This window comes from Populus nigra, chromosome 3, assembly GCF_951802175.1.
Source record: "Populus nigra chromosome 3, ddPopNigr1.1, whole genome shotgun sequence".
Lineage (NCBI taxonomy): Eukaryota > Viridiplantae > Streptophyta > Magnoliopsida > Malpighiales > Salicaceae > Populus > Populus nigra.
In genome coordinates, this window is record NC_084854.1 from 26,087,349 (window position 1) to 26,110,623 (window position 23,275).

Below are 23,275 nucleotides of genomic sequence, written 5' to 3' on the forward strand. Positions count from 1 at the left end.
ATTTCTACACAATGAGTGTTTTGTTTCATATTTGTTATCAAATAAATGTATGTACGAAAAATAAGCTAATCATGTACTCATGCGTGCACATATAGAAGATCCCATGACAATATTTATGATGGAACCATATTTTAAAATGCACCCATTAATAGAGTTTTTTTATAAAAAAAAATTATAGACATGATGAGTAATGGATAGTTGCTGGTGATAGAAGGGATGCCAAGCGATGAAGGATTAATTTGACCACCACAGCAATGATGAATGGTTCGTTTTGGCTTCCTCTTGTATAGTGTATAAACATGTACATCATTTCTACTTAAACCTGTAACTTTTTGATAATATCAAAAGATAATTACCATTTGAGCTAAAAGTTCATTGATCCTCCATTAATACAATTAATCGCACGTAAATATACCATTCATCAAAGAGTTAATTCGTTTGCGGTATCTGCGACAGTAGGAGTAATAACTGCTTATAATAGAAAAACTCCACGAAAGGAAATGAGGTTGCACTCTATTGCTCTCCTTCTGCTTAACACTTCATTGTGATACAAAAGAAGAAAAAGTATGGACAGGGCAGGGCATATGTTAATTCTGTCTACAAGAAAGTATAAATTTGTTAGTGTTGATCAAAATTGAAGTAGAGAAAATAATTTCAGCTTGTGACAAGAGACAATTTAACAACTAAAATTATGTAGGTGCTCAATTTCATACACTTCTCTCAAAGTTTAATTAGTTTGGAGCAAGAGAAAGTTATTTGTTCTTGTTTTGGATCTCTTCCTGCTCAAGAATAAGGTTTTATTTCAGCTTTAAGAGAATTGATAGTCCTGTAGGTGCATTAGGCTACAACAGCTAGCTTACTTAAGTTTTAACAATGATTTATTCTATTTTTCTGATTATGATTTAGGGTCCTGGGAGTGCAAATTTAATTGGCCAAGATCACTGCATCCGTTAGAGGAGTTACAAAATCAACAACTTCTTACATTGTTGCCATCAGTCAGACTGAGTACAAGCAAGGAAGATTTAAAACGATGGGATCATTCCAGTGAATGAAACTATACGGTTCAGTCTGGCAGTAATATCATTGACCTGCTGGATTTCCCAGGTTCTTTTGCTTTCACAACAACGTTATGGAAAGGTATTGCACCTCCTAAGATTGAGATGTTCTTATGGTTGGCTCTGCAAGAAAGAGTCTGTATAAGAAGTTTCTTGCTGCTAAGGAATTTAATACACCCAAGTCGAGCTTTGTGTCCTCTATGTCAACTTGAAACTGAGCATGTGCAACATTTATTCCTACACTGTCAATGGAGTTCTGTATTCATCAATAAAATTCAACTACTATCCAAAAAAAAGAACAAACTATGATTTCAGTGCTAGAGTATATATACAAAGTCATAATGTTACACCATGACTACGTACGAATAAAACACAACTTGGTGGGACATGGTTGAAGCAGAACCCGGGTTGCTCGCAGGGCTCTCAAGCATTCCTCTTAAGGTTCTTCTTGTTGATCATCAAATTTTTATGATAATAGCTAAGGAATGATTATTAAATTGAAACTTCTTTTAGAATCCATGAAGTATATGTATTGGAAAAGGAAAAACAGTATCGTATCATTAATTCCATCAATTTTCTGATAAAAATTTACGAAAAGTATTGATTGATAAATAAGGCAATCTCTACAGTGTGTGTGAGTGTTAAATTTTAAATGATTGACTTTCCATAAAGGAAGGGATTTCACTACTAGAATTCTTATATTTTTCAATGGAATTTTCCGTTAGTATTTATACTATTATTCCGTCGGCAATTAATTTACCGACGGGATTATGAAAAGAAATACTCCGCCAGTAAAATTCTCCTCGGTAATTTTTGGTCTGTCAGTAAATATGACTATAATAAAAAAATATTTATTATCGATGAATTTACTGATGGGAAAAGCACGCCAAAAAAAATTTACTCGTTTTATTCCGGTTGTATTTCCCTCGGGAAGCTTGTCATAAAACCAACAGAAATATTGTATGTAGTTCCGTCGGTGATTAAACAGTGACATAATGGTATTTGCAGAAATTATTTTCCAACTCTCTGAAATATATCGATGAACATAATATGTCGATAATTATTTAAAAATATATATTTTAAAAAATATATTTAACAGAACTAGAAAATAATTAAATTAATATAAATAAACACTCCATAATACTCAGGATTGCTTGGAAAAAAGAAGAAAATCAACTCAAACAAATTTGTAACAAATAAATAACACAAAAAAATAAACAACAACAACAAATAAATAACACAAAAAAAATAAACAACAACAACAAATAAATAAATCAACTAAAAATAATTACCATCTAACCAGGAAAACCTATTTCAGAACCCATAATCTAGCAACAAATAAAATAATTTAATTGAAATTGAACAACAAAATTGAAAAACAAAATCCAACAAAATTGATCTCATGTGAAAAAAAAATCCTACAACAACATCCATATAATTATTAAGAACATAAAATTTTAAAAATAAAATAAAAAACAAATATAATGCAAAAAAGGAAGAAAAAAATCTTACATTAATGTACTTGCGAGTGAAGCTGAGAAGAGAAAAGAAAAAACAAATTCATAAAGTATGTTAATTAAAAAAAACTAAGAAGAGAAAAGAAAAGAGGAGAAGACACACCTGAATGTGGAGGAGAAGAGAAGGAGTTGGGGAGATAAGAGAAGAGAAAGAAAGAAAGGGATGTTGGTATTTTTTACATAAGGGTAAGAGAGAAGAAGAAGAAAAAGAAAAAGAAGCGTGTTGTGAAATGAGGGATTCTGGTCTTTTTAATAGGGCATTTTACAGACAGATAATTAAATATTAATATTTTTAATTATTTCATTGGTGATTCCGTCTGTAATATTTAATTTAAATTTTAAATTGAATCAAAAATTTTCAAAAACCCCCCATATATCACTAATGACTTTTCAATTCATCGATCGGTAATTTAGTTTATAAAAAACAGTAATTAATAGTGCAATTAAGAAGTAAATAGTTTCAGAGCTTTCTAGAAAATACCAACAGAATTAATCCATTAGTGATACCCTTTGTAATTGACATGATGAACAGTGACAGAGAGAAGTGAACAGTATACCTACGAGTTTACGGATGGATTTTACCGACAACATTAATACTATCAATAATTCCGTCGGTATAAATGACACGTCATCGTACTTTTTTTCTTTCTTTAATTAATTTCATTGTACTTTTTGGATTTGTTTTAATTTCTTCTCTTCCCACTGTAATTCCCTTAGTATATACCGAGGGAAACATTCCGTTGGTGTTTTTGTTTTTATTTGTCAATTTTCTGGTAGTGTTTGAATAAAGTTTTGAATGAAAAATTTGTTTTTGTAACATTATTTCTAATTAACACAAATTAAAAACCTCAAGAGAATCTTGAAAAAGAAATCTCAAAAGAGTAAATGGAAATTAACAACAAAAAACATAACACAAAATGAATGTTTTACTTCACTTTACTAATTAGATGTACATATGAAGAATTTCTTCCAAAACAGAATGTGTGACCATTGTTGTTATCCATTTTTGGGTTCCCACAAAACAAAATGAGAAAATACAAAAAATATCAAAAAATATTCAAAAGAAATCCAAAAAATAATAGGAGCGAGAAAAGGATGTTGGAATGCCGAAAAAATGCTAAAATTAGTTGAGGAGATTCAAAAATGCAAAAGGCTGAAATTTGACAGTAAGAACCCTACTGATAAGGAAAATTCAATTTGAGGAAGAAAAGTCCAAAATCAGATGTTTATGGACTCAATTAAATTTTATCCAAGGTTTAATTGAATTTATGGAGGGTTTGATTGCAAGAAAATTGATTTCTTAAGTCAATTTAGGCTTTAATTGGAATAAATTAAAGTTCTGGGGTCCAATTATAATTTTGAAGAGTTGATTTAGTCAAATTAGGGGCTTAATTGCATAATTATTGAAGTTTGATGGTCAATTAGGGACTTAATTGAAACAATCCGAAACCAAGGACTAAACCAGAAAAGCGCTAAGATCAAGGGACCCAATTATAATTTATCCGGGGGTTTGATTACAAGATTGTAAAAACATCCAAGGACCAAATCAGAAATATCATTTAAAAATGGAAAACGGTGCCGTTTCACTGAAGCTTTCTTCACCAGCAACAGTTTCATGCAGCTGGCCCTTCTTCATTAGTAACGGTTCAATAATTACAGCAGCAACAGCGCTAATTTGTTTTAATTACGGGGCATATGTCACGGCTGTCATCCCTCTGCAAACGTTATCAAGCTGGCCGTTACCAGCACAAGGTCTCTGGCCTATAAAAGCAGGAGAAACAGAGGGGCAAAGAAAGAGTGGGGGAGAACAGAAGAGAACTGAAAGAAAAAAACCAAAGAGGAAACGAGAGGGAAAACCAGAGGGGAACGACAGAGGAAAGAATAAAGGAGGGGAGAGAGCCGCACCAGCACTGCCAACGCCATCGTCAGCTCATCATCTTCTTCGTCCAGCAGCCACTGCCATTCTCCATCACAACCGCACCAGCACTGCACAACGAAAAAGAGAAAAACAGAGGGGGGAAAGGAGGGGAGGAAGGAGACAGCAGAAAAAGAAAACAGTGGGGAAAAAAGAGAGGAAAACAGGGAGAAGAGGGAGAATAAAAGCAGAGGGAGACGTGAGGAAGAGTGGCAACAGACGGGGAAAGAAAAAGAAAAGAGGGAGAACCCGAGAGGAGAGATGGAGAGAGCATAAGGAAAACAGAGGGAGGGAAAAAGATTTAAAAATACACAGAAAGCAAAATACAGAGAGAAGGAAGAATAATGGAAGAACTGAACAAGAGAGTAGCTTCGACCCATCAGCTTCACCATCGTTAACGTCCCCAAGCAACAGCTTCGCCTCCAGCTGCACCAGGGAACAGGGGAGAAGAAAAGAAAAAAAACATAGAGGCAGATCGAGAAGGAGCAGAGAAGGGGCAGGAGGAGAAAACGAGAGAGACGGCAGAAGGGAGAAAGGAAAGGAAAACAGGGAAACCAGCAGAGAGAGAAGCAAACAGAAACGGAAAAAAAAAAAGGAAGAATCAGAGCATGTTGTTGCCTTCGCTTCCAGGTAAGCTTCTCAAACTTTTACACTGTGCACTTGAAGATTAATTACACCGTGACTGTAGCAGCTTGCTAGCAGGCGTGCGTGAATTGTTCACGCACGCTTGCGGATAAAAACCAGCTGGGTCCAGCCCAGCTGCATGGCCGTGTTAGGCCCAGTCCAAAAAAATTCTTAAAAAATTCTTTTTAAAAAAATATGTGATTTTCCGCAAATATTTTATTGCATTTTGAAATATTGATTTGTATTTTTATATTGTAAAGATACAAATCTAGTATTAAAATACCTGATTTTTTTAAAAATAAAAAAAATGTTTTGTTTTCATGCATACGGCCAAGTCTCTCAAAAATAAAAAATTATATTGTATTTTCATACAACAAAGAAAATTTCAAAAAAATATATTAGCATGCATTTTGGATTTAATAACCAGTTTATTAAAGTCATGAGAACTAAGCCAATATTTCAAAAAATTCTAAAAAATTTATTTTATTTTCTTTTAATATCTGGGGTTATGATCTTATACGTAAGACGTATTCTGGATATTAAATTTTCTTTGTTGGCAGTAGACTGGTTATGTTTTACCCGACAAGATAAGGATTTCTTTACCGAAGAGAACTTTTCTTAAACAATAGACGGACCAATAAATAGAAAGCATGACATGACCTTAGATTTTATCAGACAATAAAACAATGCAGCTTACCTTAGGTAGGACGTATTTGGGGTGCTAATACCTTCCCTTTACGCAACCAGTCCTCGTACCCGATCTCTAAGACCAGTTAGGGTTCATAGTGACCAAAATACTAAGTGGCGACTCCCATTCTATTTTTCCACTAATAAAAAACAAGAATTCCTTGTCTCCCCATTGTTTGTCACATTAGATAAAATTTTGAGGGTGAATATTCTCGCCGCGACGTCGCACACGTGCGACAACTATGATAATCACGAGTTAACTAGAAGCCTGCAGCATAAAGTTTAGCCTTGTGACGAGAAAGTAAATTATTCTGAAAGAACAACATATCCTCTCTTTTGTAACTTGTAAGTAATCATCGTTCTACAGGAGTTCAATATCAAAGTTCTGTGCTTGTGATATTGTTTTCAGAAATTATGCCAAAGTAAGGTATCTATATACTAATTCATAACCCAAATTTTCACGAAACAGGACTTGTAAAACATCTCAGTTGAATGCAAATTATAATTAAACAACATAGTTATAGTTTGATGTAGGTTCTTTTGTGTTTGTCTCAATTAAAAAGATATTACAGATTTAAGATTGGAGTTGTAAATTAACTGCTTTGAACTCTGGATTTAGTTCTAGATCTACTCATGTAATTTTAAATTTATATTACAGAGCTACACGAATATCAATATGATTAAATCTATTTCCACCTAAATAGTAGTTCAAATTTATAGAGTGATTCATACTCTAATTAATTACATCCATGAATTAAAACTCCTAGATAATAGATTTATTTTTGGTATTTTTGGTTTATGGAATTGATACTAATTACAAAAGAAATTGCAAACTTACTTGATTATCGCTTATAGAGTTATCACATACTATTCTATCACCTACAAAGTTATTGCCTACAAAATTATCGTCTACTTTTATCAACCTAGAATTACATGCCTACTTGATAAATAGATTTTGAAAATCCTGTGAATTAACTTGATAGAACTGTAGTGCAATTGTCGTTGTTTTGTTGAGTATGAGTTTTTAGTTGTCTTGCCTTCTCCTTTAAATAGAAAAGTTGAAGATAATTTCCAGTAATTACTCAATCACCTTATTTAAGATAACTTCTAGTAACTATACATTTACCTTATTCAAGATAACTACCCACTTATTTTTTATTTTAAGGATCTTGATCTTATATCATGTAGACTATTTATACCTTCCAATTCATAATCTATGTTTAAGTCTGATATGCAATCAAGTTTGGCATGTTTCTTCTCGGTCTAAACTTTATATATAATTTTTTTGGTCAATTTTAGTGTATATATAACAATCCCCACTATTAATGTCTTGAACGTATAATATCCAGGTATGGTTTTTGGCTACTATTGAGAAGATATATTGGTATAAAGTCCATCAAGAGAGTGGCCAGAAAGAAAGGTACAGAAGTCTAGCAATCAAAAGTGAAATACAGAAAATTAAAGCCAGGGAACCAAGCCCTCAAGGTTTAGCTTGTGAATAGAGAAATTAATTTATTCTATAGCAGGTGGGAAAGACCCTATTCAGAGGAATAACCCACCATTCATATGTACGTACCATAAACATTTCATAAAGTTGTATATAGCTTGAGAAGACAGTAAATTATTTATTCTATTCCTTCTAAGCAGTATAAAAAACGTTTTCACATTTTGCTTCGTGACAGGAATTTCATTTTCAAGTTCATAGTGCTGCACAATATCCTTAAATAAATCACCATCTCTATAAAATAATAAAACACAAATTTGTGGCACCAGGATTGGGAACGCAACTCAAGCTGGTTACACAGCAGCTAGCGTAGTCGGCAGACATTTACTTCAACAAACGTTGGGGCTGCAAGTTCTGTGTGAATGTATGTCTACAATACATGCTTTTGTTTATGCATTAATTTTTTATATTAATGTTATTTGAGGTGATGCTATTTTATTACATATTATTTATGTAAAATTTGTTTGGTTCTTTATGATTTTGATAGCCAATGTGTTTAACTTTGTTTGGTTCTTTACAAAAATGTGTTTAGCTAGATGAATCCATAATCTGACTTGGTAAAATTAGGCTTGAGACAAAATTCTTTTTTATTTTTATTTTTATAAATGGTATTGGTATTGTTTTGCACCAGAGAGAAAAGAACTTTAGTTTCTAAAATAGGCAGTTTGCTTCTTCTTCCCGTCGGCTCTTTATCCAATCTGCTTCTTCTTCTTAATCCACTTCTACTGAGTGCTGACCATGAATTCAAGCTTAATTACATTTAATTTCAAGAAAGTTGACCTCATTTTCTCACCATAGGTTTCAACAAGTAGTTTTTACACATATTTTTAGGCTTTTTTTGTGAAAGGCTTAAATCCTTATTTTATTGTATTTATATGCACGAGTAATTGATACTCTTTGGTTTATGGCATCTCTACACTCCATTTTTCATTTTCTGAATTAATTTACATGAGAAAATTTAAAAGTACTTAAATATATTTTTAAAAATATAAACTCTAATATATATATATAATGAAAAAATTGTAAATTTAAAGTTTAAAAAATTTATATAGTATTTATAGTTCATGATTTTTTTTTATTAAAGAAAAGAGACTGAACTCAGATGCGCTTGTCAAGGCCATAATCTTTGAGTCTAGGTTAATTTAGGTAATCACCACCAAAATTAAAATTTGAAAACAAAGGATTCCTTTTTTTTTTTTGGTAAGTAAAAAAAAAAAAAAAAAAAAAACACAAACAAAGGATTCCATACAACCCTGAAAAATAAAATTAATTTCTACCCTTTCCCAGTTCTCTCCCTCCAGCCTGAACCATCCTAGCCAGACCCACCAGCCATGCCACTCTCTTCCTCCACACCATCAAACCAATGCCAAAAACCATCTGGAAACACCAGCCGTCCCTTTCTTCCTCCTTTCAAACTGATAGCCCATAAATCACCCGATCTTCTCCCAAAATCCAAACACCCGATCTCCTCACTATTACTAGCACTAGCACCGTAAAGAAACTGACGCCAAACCAGCTAAGAAACCACAGCTGCCCGTTTTCTCCTCCCTCCTTTGAAGCCGACATCAGCGGCCCCTCAACAGACCCGATCTCCTCCCAAAAACCCAGCCCCCGATCTACTCTCCGTTGCTACCAGTAGCCCCGCATATAACCCTGCCTTGCCTCTCTTTTCTCCCTCACAAACAGGTTCCAGGAGACCCACAACATATCCGAACTTTCCCCTCATCACAAGCAGCAACCTGCAACAAAAATCACACCCAATTTCGGCCATAAATTACAGCCCCATTCTTACCCAAAAAAAACCACTGGCAGCTCAAAGGAGGAAAGTCTTCTCCAAATACTACAAACATACTAACCACTTCACCTATGGCCACAACTTCAGGGAACTAGTAAAAAAAACTAGATCTAGATCTGAAAAAAAAGGGGAAGATGAACAAAAGGAAAAAAAAAATGTTAAAAAGATGTTAAGGGGCTTACCGACGACTATATTTAGCCGAGGGCAGCCCCCATAAGGTTTTGTTCTCTCTTTGGTTTTTTCTTATTTGCTTTATAGAGAGAGGTCGGAGCTTCTCTCTCTAAAAAGCCATGTAACAGTTAGTGTGAGAGATAATATGTGTTTGTCCGTCTAGACTGCGAGACAAGGACTAATAATTCTATTTTCATATATATTAGGAGTTCATCTACGTTTTCCTTTTATTCATTTATTTTAATTCTTAAACTAAAAGGTTATATATATATAAGGAAAAAGAAAAAAAAAGGTCCTTTTGTATGTTGTTTTTAATTTTCTCAAGTTCGTTTTGATCAAATTGTTTGTAACTATGCTGATTTATTTTTGAAAAATGTGTTTGCTAGGGACGTGTCGTCAAAGATGGGTTTAGTAAATTTGTCTCCAGATATTGAAGAACTATGGAATGAATGGCAGATTCGCTCATTAATGTTACTCAGTCTCCTTCTGCAAATCTTGCTCACCATTTTTGGACAACGACGGAAGTATACTAATGGACGTTTGCTTGGGATTTTTCTTTGGGTAGCGTACCTGTCTGCAGATTGGGTGGCAACTTTTTCGTTGGGTATCCTTGCTCGCAGCGAAGCCGACTCCGCAAATCCGAAATTAATTCCTGTGTTTTGGGCTCCAATCCTTCTTGTTCACCTTGGTGGCCCTGGAACTATTCCTGTTTATTCAACGGATCAAGCCAGCAAATTATTGATAGTTCGCCTTCTTCAGCTAGTAACCCGAGTTGGTGTGGCTTGTTATGTCTTGTTCAGGTTATGGAACAACAATGTCATCACGTCGGTATTCATTCCCATCTTTGTTTCAGGAATCATCAAATATGGTGAAAGGATTTGGGTTTTGACGAGAATCCACGTATACAATAATGTGTCGCCACAACCTTTTGCGGAAGTACATCGCATCAAGATTAAAGATATATTACCCTGCTACAAGAATACAAGAAGTAAGGTCATATATCTCCATGAAGCTCATATTTTATATAAAACGTTCCAGATACTGTCCAAGAATTTTGATCTCGTCAGATTGGATCAAAAATTCACCTATGATTTGGTTTCTAAAAAGGATGCGGAGGAAGCCTTCCACTTGATAGAAGTTGAGCTGGGATTCAAGTATGATCGGCTTTATTCTAAGGTGACAAGGATTTCCAGGTCTCGCGTCATTCTCCGCTCTACCACCTTCTTATCATCTATTTCTGCATTAGTTTCCTTCTCAATAATGACAAACAGCAGTAGTGTCTATTCGAAAAATGATAAGATTATATCTTACGTGTTGCTGAGTGGAGTTGTGTGCCTTGAAACTTATTCCATCATTATGCATCTCTTGTCCGACTGGACTATGATTTGGCTTACCAGTACTAGTGAAAGAGCTGGTGGTATTCCCCGTGGAATCAATTGTCTTTCTCTATTACTAACATCTTGTAGGAAGCGCAAAAGATATTGGTCAGGATTTATGGGACAACACAACCTAATAAGTGCTCAATCAAACAACAAGCTTCTTAAGAAGTACTTTCCACGGCTCATAGGGAACATTGATAGCTGGAAAAAAGTGGGCACGGATTTAAAAGAATTGATCTTCAAACAAGTCAAGGATAAACGTTCAAGGTACGATCCTGAAACCAGTGATTTCACTTTCCTCAAGAATCTATTGAAAGAGAGAGGTCGCGAAGCACTTCAAAGCAAGGATTGCATCGGTAAATTTGGATGGAGTGTGGATGGTGTAGAATTCATTCATAGCCTCCTCACTTGGCACATTGCTACTCATGTTTGTTACTTATATGATTCTGATCAGAAGAATGGTTTTCACAAGAAGCGAAAAAGTGTAATATTAAACAGCACATTATTATCCGATTACATGTTGTATCTCCTGGTTAATTGTCCAACCATGTTAGCTAGGGAGCCCAGCGAAACAAGGTATGATGATACGAGAATTCATTTGCGTCGTCTCCTTTTCTGGAATACACATAAAGAAGTGAAGTTCAACATTTCCTTGGAAGAATTGAATGCATTATCGTTTCAGGAAGCTGAAGTGAAAGCCTTTTTCAAAGAATTGCTTCAAAGTCCGTCGACCGTGTTAAAGGAAATTGATGAACAAGGCAAAGGAGAAATGTCAGCCCTACTAGATGGTTGCATGCTTGCTGTGTCATTGCAGTCATTGGAGAGACGGGATGGTTGGTCAAATGACGAGAAATGGGAAATGATAAGTCATGTGTGGGTGGACATGGTTATGTATGCCGCAAGTCATTGTGGATGGAAGCAGCACACTCATGCACTTGCCCGAGGTGGGGAGCTACTCACTCATGTCTGTCTTCTCATGGCACATCTCGGTTTAAGCAAGCAGTGTCGACCTGGAATAAGTGAACAATTAGCTGATCGGTCTACAAGGCTTGCTGGTATTCTTGAGTCTGAAAAACCTAGCTCCCTGGGTCCGAGGTATATTTCTGTGGAGTAGTAGTGTTATTTTTAATGCTTCAATGAGGATGGAACTTTCTCATGTATTTTTGATCAGCTAGTTTATTCCTTTTGGGGCTTAGCTTTATGTTGTTGTTTTGATGCGTTGTAACTTTTTTTTTATAATGGATCAGTTCCAGTACATATGGTTTAAAGCTTGACTAAGAAGAATTTATTCTCGTTATTATTTTGGAAATGTTTGTGCTTCAACTTCTGTTTATGTTTTTCATTTTTTTCACAATACAAATTTTTGTCTTGTTTTTCACTATTTTCCTTTTTATTGGAAGAGATCTTTTCATGTTTTCCCTTGCCAATGGGGGACACCTACTCTTTGTGAAGGCTTTCAAAAGCCCATAAACTGACTAAAAGAACAAACCTTGTACGAGTCCAGAAATACAAAAGAGCCCAGAGTAAGTTCAAAGACGAACCCCCAAAGTACAGCACATGCCAGTGGGCTAGCCGCTGACTTGCTCACCGGCCATTCAGTGACTTGACACCGGAAATCAACACCGTATGTTAGGCAGACGAAACGTGTATTTAGAATTGTAGTCATGATATTTTAAAGTATTTTTTATTTAAAAATATATTAAAATAATATTTTTTATTTTTTTAAAATTGTTTTTGATATCAACATATTAAAACGATTTGAAAATATAAAAAAATTATTTTATATAAATGAAATTAAATTAAATTTTGAGAAAACATGATTCGCACCGCGTTCCCAAACATTTTCTAAAGACATTACTTGCATCTAATTTGATCTTGGGACACTTAAGGTACATTAATGTATTATATTTACATGAAAGCATTAAATTTAAATATGAAATAATATGTGATCTGAAGTCATTTGCAATAATCGTTTGTCCAGAATAATAACAAAAACTATTGATTATTAAATAAGCTATAGAGAAAATTAAAGAAATTTCACCAACTAATTAAGCTTTCGAATGATTTTCCATTTTATTGGAAAAAAATTTGTAGTACTACACTAAGGGACTTTTGATAAATTGGGTTCAAATAGAATCTTTACTAACATTTCTGAGATATCTGTTTTCATGAATATTTCAAATATTCTGATTGATTTCACCTTTATTATAGGTTAGCGATAATCCAGAGATGAATTCAGCTATTATTCTTATTCTTATTATTATTATTATTATTTTAATGAAATAGGTCTTCTCAGTTTTTACAACTATGACTTATATCCTGAGACTATATTTAGTTATATGGTTCTGATTGTTTTCGCTAAATCTCCATGCATAATTAATTATCTTTATCAGGGATTAATTAAGGCACAAATTACTGATTGCAATATTCAAATCACAGGCTTGCATATTAGTCTTCTACCCGTGATCACAATTTCAAATCCTACTTGTTAATCAATAATTAGCACTCCTTGATTCTATATAATTTGAGCAATTTTCAGATAAGTAACCACTTTGTAAATGATAATTTCCTGATTATAATCTAAAATTTTCAAGTTGAATGAGTTTCTTTTCTTTTCTTTTTCAGCTTCATGTCAAAAGATACAACTAATGGGACTAAAACGAATCTTGACTCGATCCACAGCTCATATTATCTTCAAATATACAAACGAAGCCTGTCTCCTTTTACCATATCCTGATTTCAAGACCCGTGGTTCTTATACCTTTCACGTGATACTACCAAGAATTACCAGCTTATTAAATCCATATAGAAAATTCTAAAAGAGTAAAGACTACGAAAGTGTTCTTCTTCAATCAGTTTTTCCTCGAGCTACTTTTAAATTCTTAATTAAGTTGCAGTACCTTCCATGGGGAGCAAGAAATTTATACTCATGTCCGAAGAAAGTCTGGAATATTTGTGATTGCTGATATGGTGCTCATAGTAGAGAGCTTGAAAAAGTTTTTTGGAATAGTGGACATGAATGGTTAACTAGAGAAACATTTTATAGAATGTTGTAAATAATAAGAACAAAGTGAATTATGCTTTCTCTTTTGGAACAACCTTTATTTTTTTATTTTCAAGCTGATGAGAATTAAAGCAAAGAATTTGAGAATTAAAAATATTTTAGGCAATAAAAGATAAAAACCTCTCTGTTCCTAATACTTAGTTTTAGCTTGTGCTTAGAGAAAGTAATTTAGTTATTTATTCTATATATTTTTCTCTTGCGAATAACCCTTAATATATATTATAAACCTTTCGTAAAGTTAAATGTAGCTTGCGATGAGAGTGAATAGTTTATTTTAGGCAATATTTTAGGTAGTACATTTTCAAGTTGTAGTGTCACACAATCTCTAAATAAAACAAAAAAAAATCATGGCCAAAAAATAAACTAATTTGACCTGACCGGCTAAATACTCATGTTAAACTATGATCAAGTCAACCTAAGATAAAATACGAGTAAAAAATTCATTGATTTTATTTATTTATTTTTATCAAAACAAGATTGCTTTGATTTTTTTTTTAATTTGGGTCAACTCAGGTTGACCATCTCAACCCATGACTTGGATCTTATCCCGAGCCGACCCTAATGTAACTATATTATTCATTAGTTTTACCTATATTTACCTAGCATTTTGTCTATGTTTTATACATAAAATTTCTTGATATTCTTTGTTTTAAGTTATGAAGGTATTTTTGGATGTAAGATTAGAAAAAGAGTAATTTGAAGAAAAGATTTAGATCATGTTCTAACATGTGTCAAATATTAGCAGATTTGACCTTCAATCAATGTTTTACGCAGAACTTAAATTGTAGAGGTTGAAATGAAGTGATTCTAGTGGCATTAAAAAGTTAGCATCTATATCTTTCTATGCATATATGGCAAGAGAAAAGAAGAAGAAAGAGCACGAAAATCACAGCCTTCAAAGACAAGTCTTATATTCTGCTATTTTTTACCTTCGGTCATTTCGACTTGAAAATCTTGAGTTAGAGAAGTCCATTTCATGCAAACTTAATTTTTTTAGATTCTTGACTCAAAGACACATCAACATACCAAATTGCAGCATAAAAAAGCTCATATGAGAGAGATATGATTTTTCTAAGATAACTCATAAATTCTATCAACAAACAAGTTTTGTGAAAAAACAAGTCCAACTTACTTACTAAGCATCCAAACCGATATGAAAATTATTTATTCATATGAAAGAGGTCTTTATTTGATCAAATAAATTCAGTAAGTTTAAAGTCAAAACTTGAAGATTTTATGCAAGACTATTTTTCCTTCTTTGCAGGAAAGTAGTTATTGTACTATTTAAATATAAATTATTTATTTTGGAAATGACTCCTATTTTTTTTAGGATACAAACAAACTAGTAGGGATGTGAGGAAAATGGTTTTTCTATCATATAAAAAGGAAAGCAAGAAAGAAAAAAAGGTTGGCGGCCAAAAAGAAAAAAGAAATTAACTCTAACCTTTTTTCCAACATGCGAAATTATCTTCTGCGACCATAAAGAAGAAAGAAACTCTAACTTTTTTCCTACACACGAAATTATCTTTTCATCTTTTCTCGTCCTTAGTTTTTTAATAGTCATGCAAAGCTAAGTTATATTTTTGGTTGAAAGGATACAAAAGACTTTGGATTTTAAAAATTTTAAGATCTATTTTATCTTTATTAAAGGCTACAACGAGATCTGACTGGACCTCATAACTAAGGTTTCACACCTTCAAAGTCATCTTCTGATTCATCTCTCATCATTTTTTGGAACCCATGACAGAACCTTCAATCTTTCTCGTCTACATAGCTTGTTCAATTCTTTCAGCAATCCTCACAACATCATGTCAATCTTCCAATCTTGTTGTGGTTGTTTGAGGATTGTTGGGAGCTTTCCAACAGCTATGTAAACTTGGCAGCACACAGAAACATGTAGCATCGCCATTACCGACGTGTGGAATCACGCGCTATCTCTATTGGAAGAGAACCTGATGAATCTAGAACTCCTTTGTCTCCTCTTCGATTCCTCATTGACAGTGCAACAAACAAGCACCTGTAGAGGAAGTTCTGCTCTGTTGAAGTTTCAGTCTTCTTTCTTTTTACATATTAGCATCCTATGTTGCTGGACCAGAATGGAGTTCACAATAGAGATGGCTAGAAACTCACCAAGCATGGAAAGCTAGCAGCTATTGGGTCCTCTTGAAAGATATGAAGGCTTTGAATGACTATCAGTACAGTTGAACAAGGACAAAGGTCGTCATTAATTGATGACTGAAGTCATTGTTGCCATTCATTATTGAAAATGAGAGGCGTAGCTTCAATGGGACGTGGACACCAAGTGTCCCCACAAAAGACTGTGCAGACACTCGCTTTCCATTTGATGCTCTACACTTGTTCAGGCATATCAAAGTCTAGCTACTTCACCTTTGATGCTCTCAACTTCCTTTTGACAATGAGCCTCTTTCTGACCCCTTTCTTTATTATCCGTCTTTTCATTCCAATGTAGTAAACCTCGAATGGGGGAACCTATTTTTTCATCCCGGTACATGCATGATAAATGTATGACGTGTAATCTATATGATAAACTTGCCCTTCGAAGGGTGACATATAGTCATAACTCTTGCATGATGAAACAAGAATTTCTATTCTTGCTCAAATTCTACAATAGAAATTTCTTAAATGATGACCATTATATCCCCCGTAAGTCCTGAATTCAAGATACTTCAAGAAGGGCTTGCTTAGATGCAAAACAATATGTACGGAGCATACATCCTAAAGATAGGTTCTAATCTTTTTACGTGAGACAAAAAGTAGGTTTACTACTTAGTCTCTAAAAAGAGTCTCTTGTTGTCCTAGTGATCACCCTTGTAAAGGCAATATGAGGGCTCAGTAGATAGTGAGATGACACATATACCAATCACTAACAGTCTAAGCACTCAACGAAGAGTTGGGGTGTAAACCCCCGTAAATAATAATAATAATAATAATAATAAAAATAACACATAGGATCGAAGTAATGACATTTCGATGAGTAATGGATATTCGGTATGAAAGAAATGAATAAATAGTAGGAATGACAATAAATGTGTCATGTGAGAGAGAGAATGATCTCCATAAACAAATTTAAAGATATTGTTAAAGTCAAAAAGAGAGTCATGATTTTTAGTTTAAAACGTGTAACGTTAGCGAAACCAGTGACGAGTTTCAATGGATAAAAGAATAATAATAATAAAAAAAAACCAGAAGATAAATTAATGATAAATGTGGTAATATTGAATTTATTGAGTATAAATTAAGGGGAAATGTCACGAGGATCTAAGTAAATAAATTAATGCATGAAATTCAGATTTTAGCGTAAAAGACATTGATTGTCTAGTTTTACGGTATCAATGATATATCTCAATCCGATCGTTGGATCGGACTGAAATTTTATAAGGAATTTCCAGACATATTATTTTATATTAGGTTCAAATTTCATGTGAATCGGAGTTTGAAAAGGATTTACGGGAGCACTGAAAATCAGGTAAATTGAAGAAGATGACACAAGGGGCATTAATAAGGGCTTGTTTGTAATTTTATCAAAACAAATACTCTCCTCTCCTCTCTTTAAAAACAGAGCACGTCCGCTGCAAATGGAAAAACAGGAGGGAGACCATTTGTTTTGTCCCATTTTCTTCATTTTCTCTTCTTTTCTTCAAGCTAAATCAAAAGGGAGTGTGCTTAGGAGGATTATATCCAAGAAAACAAATTAAATGACAACTTAGAGAGTTATAGAGCTTGAGAGAAACAAAGAGAAGAAGCTGGAAATTGGAAGAGGAGGACATGATTTTTGTAAATTTTTGCAAGAATTCATTGAAATAAGTTAAAGTAGCAAAGGTAAGCAACATACCCTTTAGTAATTTCGTTTTTCTCTCTTGTTCTTGCATGAGGAGAAGAAAACCTCCAAGTTTAAAATTCTAGGGTTCATGTAAATATTTTGGGGGAGTAATTGTTCATGTGAATTTCAAGATTAATTGCATGATAATGGCTTGATTTGCTGAAAAATAGAAGGAATAAATTGATTTGAAACTATGGGTTTTGGGATTGCAACAGGGCTGGAACTTCGGCAGCCATATTTTGACTTTGCACCGTTGGATTAGAGTGATTTTTGGATATGTTATTATACTCAATGTTACCTACATTCTGACCGGAGGGATTGCAAATATCAGATTTCGTTTGAGGGCTGTCACCGGAGGAACATTTCTGGAAAATCACCCTTCAAGACAGCTTTGTTCGTCGGCCGTTATATCATCGTTTCACCGTTGGATTGGTCTGGATTTTGGATATGTTATTCATCCAGATGTTATATAAAATCTGAACGGTTTGGATTGGAAAAGAACACTCCTACCAGAAATTATACTTCCCGAACAGCAGGTCTCCAAATTTCAGGTCAGTCCAGTATTGTTCTGATATCGGGAGGTTTAACCGTTGGATGTATGTTAATTTTGGATATGTTATTCTAATGATGATGATGTATAATTCCACCGTTTGGATTTATTGAATTCTAAATTTACATAATGATGTTTTAAGTTTGGTTTGAGAAATATTGAATGAGAATATGAGGTTTAGCATAAAAAGTATGTTTTGGGACTAAGGATAATGGCAATGGGTTTAATGATGATGGTTGTGTTTGTGTTATGTTTGAGTCATGTTTGATGTGTTGATAAGTGATGATATAGTTAAATTCTATAAAGAATAGTGATTGACTAATACTTTGGTTGTGTTAGAATGGGAAATCATGTTGTAAGTTGAATTATGATATAAGGAATCATTTTGAGTGTGCTTTTGGAAAAATTTGGCATGTGTAGTCATTGATGAAATTTAAGTTAAATTACATTGTTTGGTGATAGATTAAATGTCTTGGGACAAAAGAAAATCGGTGACGAAAAGTCATGCCCTTTGGACATTGAAGATCATTGATGAAAAATTGAATTAAATGGGCGTTTAATGTTAGTGTAAATAAATTCTAATGTAAATGAATTAAAATGACAAGTAAGAAAATAAAATACATTCATGGAAATTGTTTACGGAAGTATTCGATTTTGTGAATTTATGAATATTATGAATAAATCGGGAAGATTGAATAATGATTCAGGATGTTATATTAAAAATGTAGGAGAAGCATTCACTCGACTTCTCAGGAGCTCGTATAGTAGGAGCTTAAGGAGGGACTGCAAGAGGGGCACAACAACAACAAGGAAGAGCGAGTTGAGCTTCTGCAGCTGGTAGTGTTCTATACCTACACTTTTTACGTAGCGTTAATTTACTAACTTATTAAATTCTTGGTCTTTGCGTCTATGGGTGAAACCACAAAGAGAGAGGATAAAGTGAAATAAACGAGAAATTAAAAATGGATTTGAGTACCTGACTGGGTTAAGAATATGGATTACACTAATAGACTTCGTTGATGATCATTCCTCGAACTTGATTAGCCGGTCCCGAATGCGGAGGCTAATGATGTTAGTAAGGTTTGCTAACATCGGCATAATCATCCCTGAAAACGAGGGATACCGAACTTGATTAACTATTCAGGTGAGAATAGTTAATGATATTGACCGGTGCTGTCAATTTCGGCAATCACACGAAACTTGATTAGCCGGTTCCGAATGCGGAGGCTAATGATGTTAGTAAGGTTTACTAACATCGGCATAATCATCCCTGAAAACGAGGGATACTGAACTTGATTAACTATTCAGGTGAGAATAGTTAATGATGTTGACCGGTGCTGTCAATATCGGCAATCACACGAAACTTGATTAGCCGGTCCCGAATGCGGAGGCTAATGATGTTAGTAAGGTTTACTAGCATCGGCATAATCATCCCTGAAAACGAGGGATACTGAACTTGATTAACTATACAGGTGAGAATAGTTAATGATATTGACCGGTGCTGTCAATATCGGCAATCACACGAAACTTGATTAGCCGGTCCCGAATGCGAAGGCTAATGATGTTAGTAAGGTTTACTAACATCGGCATAATCATCCATCAGCATAATCATCCCTGAAAATGAGGGATACTGAATTTGATTAACTATTTGGGTAAGAATAGTTAATGATATCGACCGGTGTTGTCGATATCGGCAATCACATGAAACCTGACTAGTTATTCCTGAAGTGAAAGCTAATGGTGTCAAGAATCTTGACATCAATATTTCCGGAAATATTCCTAGATATTATGGAAAGAAAAATCTGATTGGCTATTTCATGTTAGAAATAGTCGATAACATCAATCAGTGGTATTAATTTTGATGTTTACAATGAACTTGATTAGCCGATCCTGATATGGGAGACTAATAACACTACTGAAAATTTATTAGTGTCAGCATTCCCTTCCAAGTTTTAGGGGAGAGGTATTATAATGATATTTCCGATAGGGAATAATTAAAAATATTAATGAAATGAGGATTGACATCTTGATAGGATTATTCATTCGGCCTTGAAGAGGCGGATATTGATTGGAAATTATGGAATAAGATGGGCGGAGGAACTAGTTACCCGGTGATGGGCTAGTGGCATTAGTTTTGTTTTCTAATGACCGGAATATACAACTTGAGTTAAACTTACTTGTGTGGTGTTAATATTGTCAGGATGACTGACTTGTCAGATTATAAATGGAATGTTGGACAATACCTAATTGTTAAACAAAAATGGTAATTTATGTTTATGTTATGGATTATTGAAGAAAAAAAGAAAGAGAGAAACTGATGAAGATCTAATTCTTGTGAAGGATGGAGGCAAATATTGTATCGCTTGGGACGTGAGAATAGAAGTTCATTAACCATGGTAGATGTTATACACTTAAGGAATGCAATGCTATATATATATATATATATATATATATATATATATATATATATATATATGATGTATTTTGAATTAATTAATGAATTGTAATTGATATAATTTGAGAATCATGTCCTGCGCACATGGAGGATGTCAAAGAAATTATGACTAATAATGTAAATATGTTGTAGTAAGGTTTCATGTTGTTGCTGGCATGATAAGAATTTGGTGATAATTATACTAGTGTAATAAAATACCAATAATAGTGATAGATAATGAAATTTGGCCTTAATTATAGTGGTCAAATGAGATTAGGTTGATGAATTAAATAGAATGATGTATGTATGGTATTCATATTATTTGAAGATGGATCGATGTGAATATTGTGAAAATGATGGCAGGTTCCATGATAATGAGAGATTTTACTGAAAATCTAAAGAAACATTGGAATGTGTTGAAATGGGCACAAGAAATTTGTAAGTTGAATATATTTATAAACTAAAATTGGACCGAAATCATGACGAGTTTGACAACTTATATGGAAAAAGCCATAATGGGTATAATAGATGTTGGGATTGAAATTGATATAAAGAGATAGAGTAAGAGGGAGATAAATCACATGGTAGATATTATAATGGATTAAATGCGCTCGTGAGGTGGAACAAGACACAAAATGAAAATGTTGAATGATTCTAGGAAGGATGAATAGAGACGTAACAATGGAAGGATAAATGAGAATTTCAAGGAACTATGATTGCATATCGTTGAATATATATTTAATTACTTGTGCATGTATTGTGTGATTTTCCTTTTATGCTATATTTATTATTTATTATATACATTATGAAATTGCAGGTCCTTCAGATTCATGCCAGGAGTAGCGTTTTAGGTCCTCTAGTCTCCTTTTGTATGATTGAATAAGAAGATGAACATTAATGTATTTTGTCTTTAAGGAACTAAATGACTTAATATGTAATAGTACTCCTTTTACATTAAGTGTCGGACATAAAAATGTATTATTCTGTATTTGTAATCTTAGTTTGTTTACTTGCAATTGTTATGAATTATGTGTGTTAATGGGAAAGAAATGAGCATGCGAAATGTGAGGCATGTACCATGAATGATGTGTTGTTAAGGTTCTACATGATTATGATATGATTGAAAAATGAGTATAACCATACAGGATGATTGTCGATAACTTGAGACCTCCAGGTATAAAGGAAACTCTGCTGAAATTTCAGTGGAAATTTCGGCAACTCTCGGATAAGTTCGGTGGATGAAAAAAAAATACCTATTTTTTTTAAAAGTTAAGGCTCAAAGTTCTTTTATGAATGTACTAAATTACAGGGTGTTCTTCTGGTGCTCTCCTCTGGTGCTCTTCTAGCCAAGGGAAGGGCCAAGCTTTGGCCGGTTTCGGGAGAAGAAAAGGGAGAAAACCCCAAAATGGGAGGGGCGGTCACTGTGTTGATGACCAGGAGAGGGGAACCGGGTGAAGGCTAGGGTAAAAGGTGAGCGGCGGCTTGGTTTTCTTTGTCTTTGGCAAAGTGAGGGAGGCCACAGGGAGATGGTTATCTGTGGCCGGCTGGGAGAAGGAATGGCCGAGAGAGGGGAGAGGATGATGGCTCTGAAATGGCCGGCCTCAGGAAAAAAAAGCAGAGGAAGAGGGGGGACTTTTGTTCTCTGGTTCTCTTTTGGCCAAGGGAAGGGAGGGGTGGCTGGCGCTTCGGCTTGGACTTGAAGATGAGAGGAAATGGGGGGAGCGATGATGGGAAGATGACAGGGTTGGTCTCTTGGGGGGCTGTCTTGTGCTCTCTGGTGCTCTTTTGGCCAAGGGAAGGGCCAAGCTTTGGCTGGCAGCTGAGGGGAGAAGGGTCCGTCTCAAATGGCCGGGGCTCCTGGTGGTGAGCTGGAGAAAAAATGGTGATGGAGGGGGGCCGCCGCCTCCCTTTTCAAAAATGGTTTTTTTTCTTTTAAGGGTTAGGTTTTCTTTTTTGTTTTTCCCCAAAATCTTCTTTTCCCCGGGTCCCTCCTTTTCTTTCTTTCATTGTAGCTTGGTTTTTTATAGGAGAAGTGTTGCTTGGCCAAAATTATATTCGTCCCTCAACTTTTTATTTATTTATTTTTGTTTATTTAATGTCAAGGATCATAAATAATTTGAACATAACAATCTAACTCCTAGACTTTGAGCCATAATTAATATGTAATCAAAATATATACTTATCAATAGTAAAATTAATAGCCATCCAACATTTTTTACTCACTATTCTAATATTACACGTGGTACACACTATTACTGTTTCTTTATACAATCTTAGATTAAAAACTTTAGGCGATTGATTGATGCAAGTTCGTGAGAAAAATAAATAAATAAATATATTTAAAGAAGTTAGCTCTTTTATAATCATTATATATGACATAAGTTTATATAAACTTTTGTGTACATTATTTTGGCCTTCGTTTATTGAAAACTCGTGATTGTTTCGTTCACTAAAAATCAAAATCTAAACTTCAAATAATTATTTTAAGATCATAATGTGTTTAAAAATAATTAAAGTTTTTCTATATAAAATATATAAGAAAGTTATAATTATTTTTTTATATTTGAAGTTTTGATCTAAAATAAATTTCATTAATTGCATATTAAAATATGCAATTAACTCCTTGAATTATCAATAAAACTTCAACTATTATATATATAAAAAAACTCCTTGAATTATCAAAATTGATAAGGTTTTGCTAGATGAAGAGTCAATCACATTTTTTTTTTATAAAGGTTC

General features: G+C 33.9%; 1 protein-coding gene and 1 long non-coding RNA gene across 7 annotated transcripts; both read left to right on the top strand.

The window, feature by feature from the left end:
• Positions 1-7,489: 7,489 nt before the first annotated feature.
• LOC133688205 (uncharacterized) lies at positions 7,490-11,970 on the top strand. 4 transcript variants are annotated; one of them, XM_062107617.1, is made up of 3 exons: positions 7,490-7,666; positions 9,655-10,043; positions 10,122-11,970. In XM_062107617.1, coding segments are annotated over exons 1-3 (2,031 nt in total). In that variant the 5' UTR covers positions 7,490-7,664; the 3' UTR covers positions 11,762-11,970. The 4 variants fall into 4 exon arrangements, with proteins under 4 accessions (XP_061963601.1, XP_061963599.1, XP_061963600.1 ...); XM_062107615.1 differs by having other exon boundaries at positions 9,655-11,970; XM_062107616.1 differs by lacking the exon at positions 7,490-7,666 and adding an exon at positions 8,536-9,315 and having other exon boundaries at positions 9,655-11,970.
• A 5,325-nt stretch (positions 11,971-17,295) lies between these two features.
• Positions 17,296-22,625, top strand: LOC133688914 (uncharacterized). 3 transcript variants are annotated; one of them, XR_009841220.1, is made up of 5 exons: positions 17,296-17,551; positions 17,768-18,103; positions 18,831-18,939; positions 20,443-20,498; positions 21,354-21,619. It is a non-coding gene; the product is annotated as an uncharacterized LOC133688914 (long non-coding RNA). The 3 variants fall into 3 exon arrangements; XR_009841222.1 differs by lacking the exons at positions 20,443-20,498; positions 21,354-21,619 and adding an exon at positions 21,846-22,625; XR_009841221.1 differs by lacking the exon at positions 20,443-20,498.
• Positions 22,626-23,275: the final 650 nt, after the last annotated feature.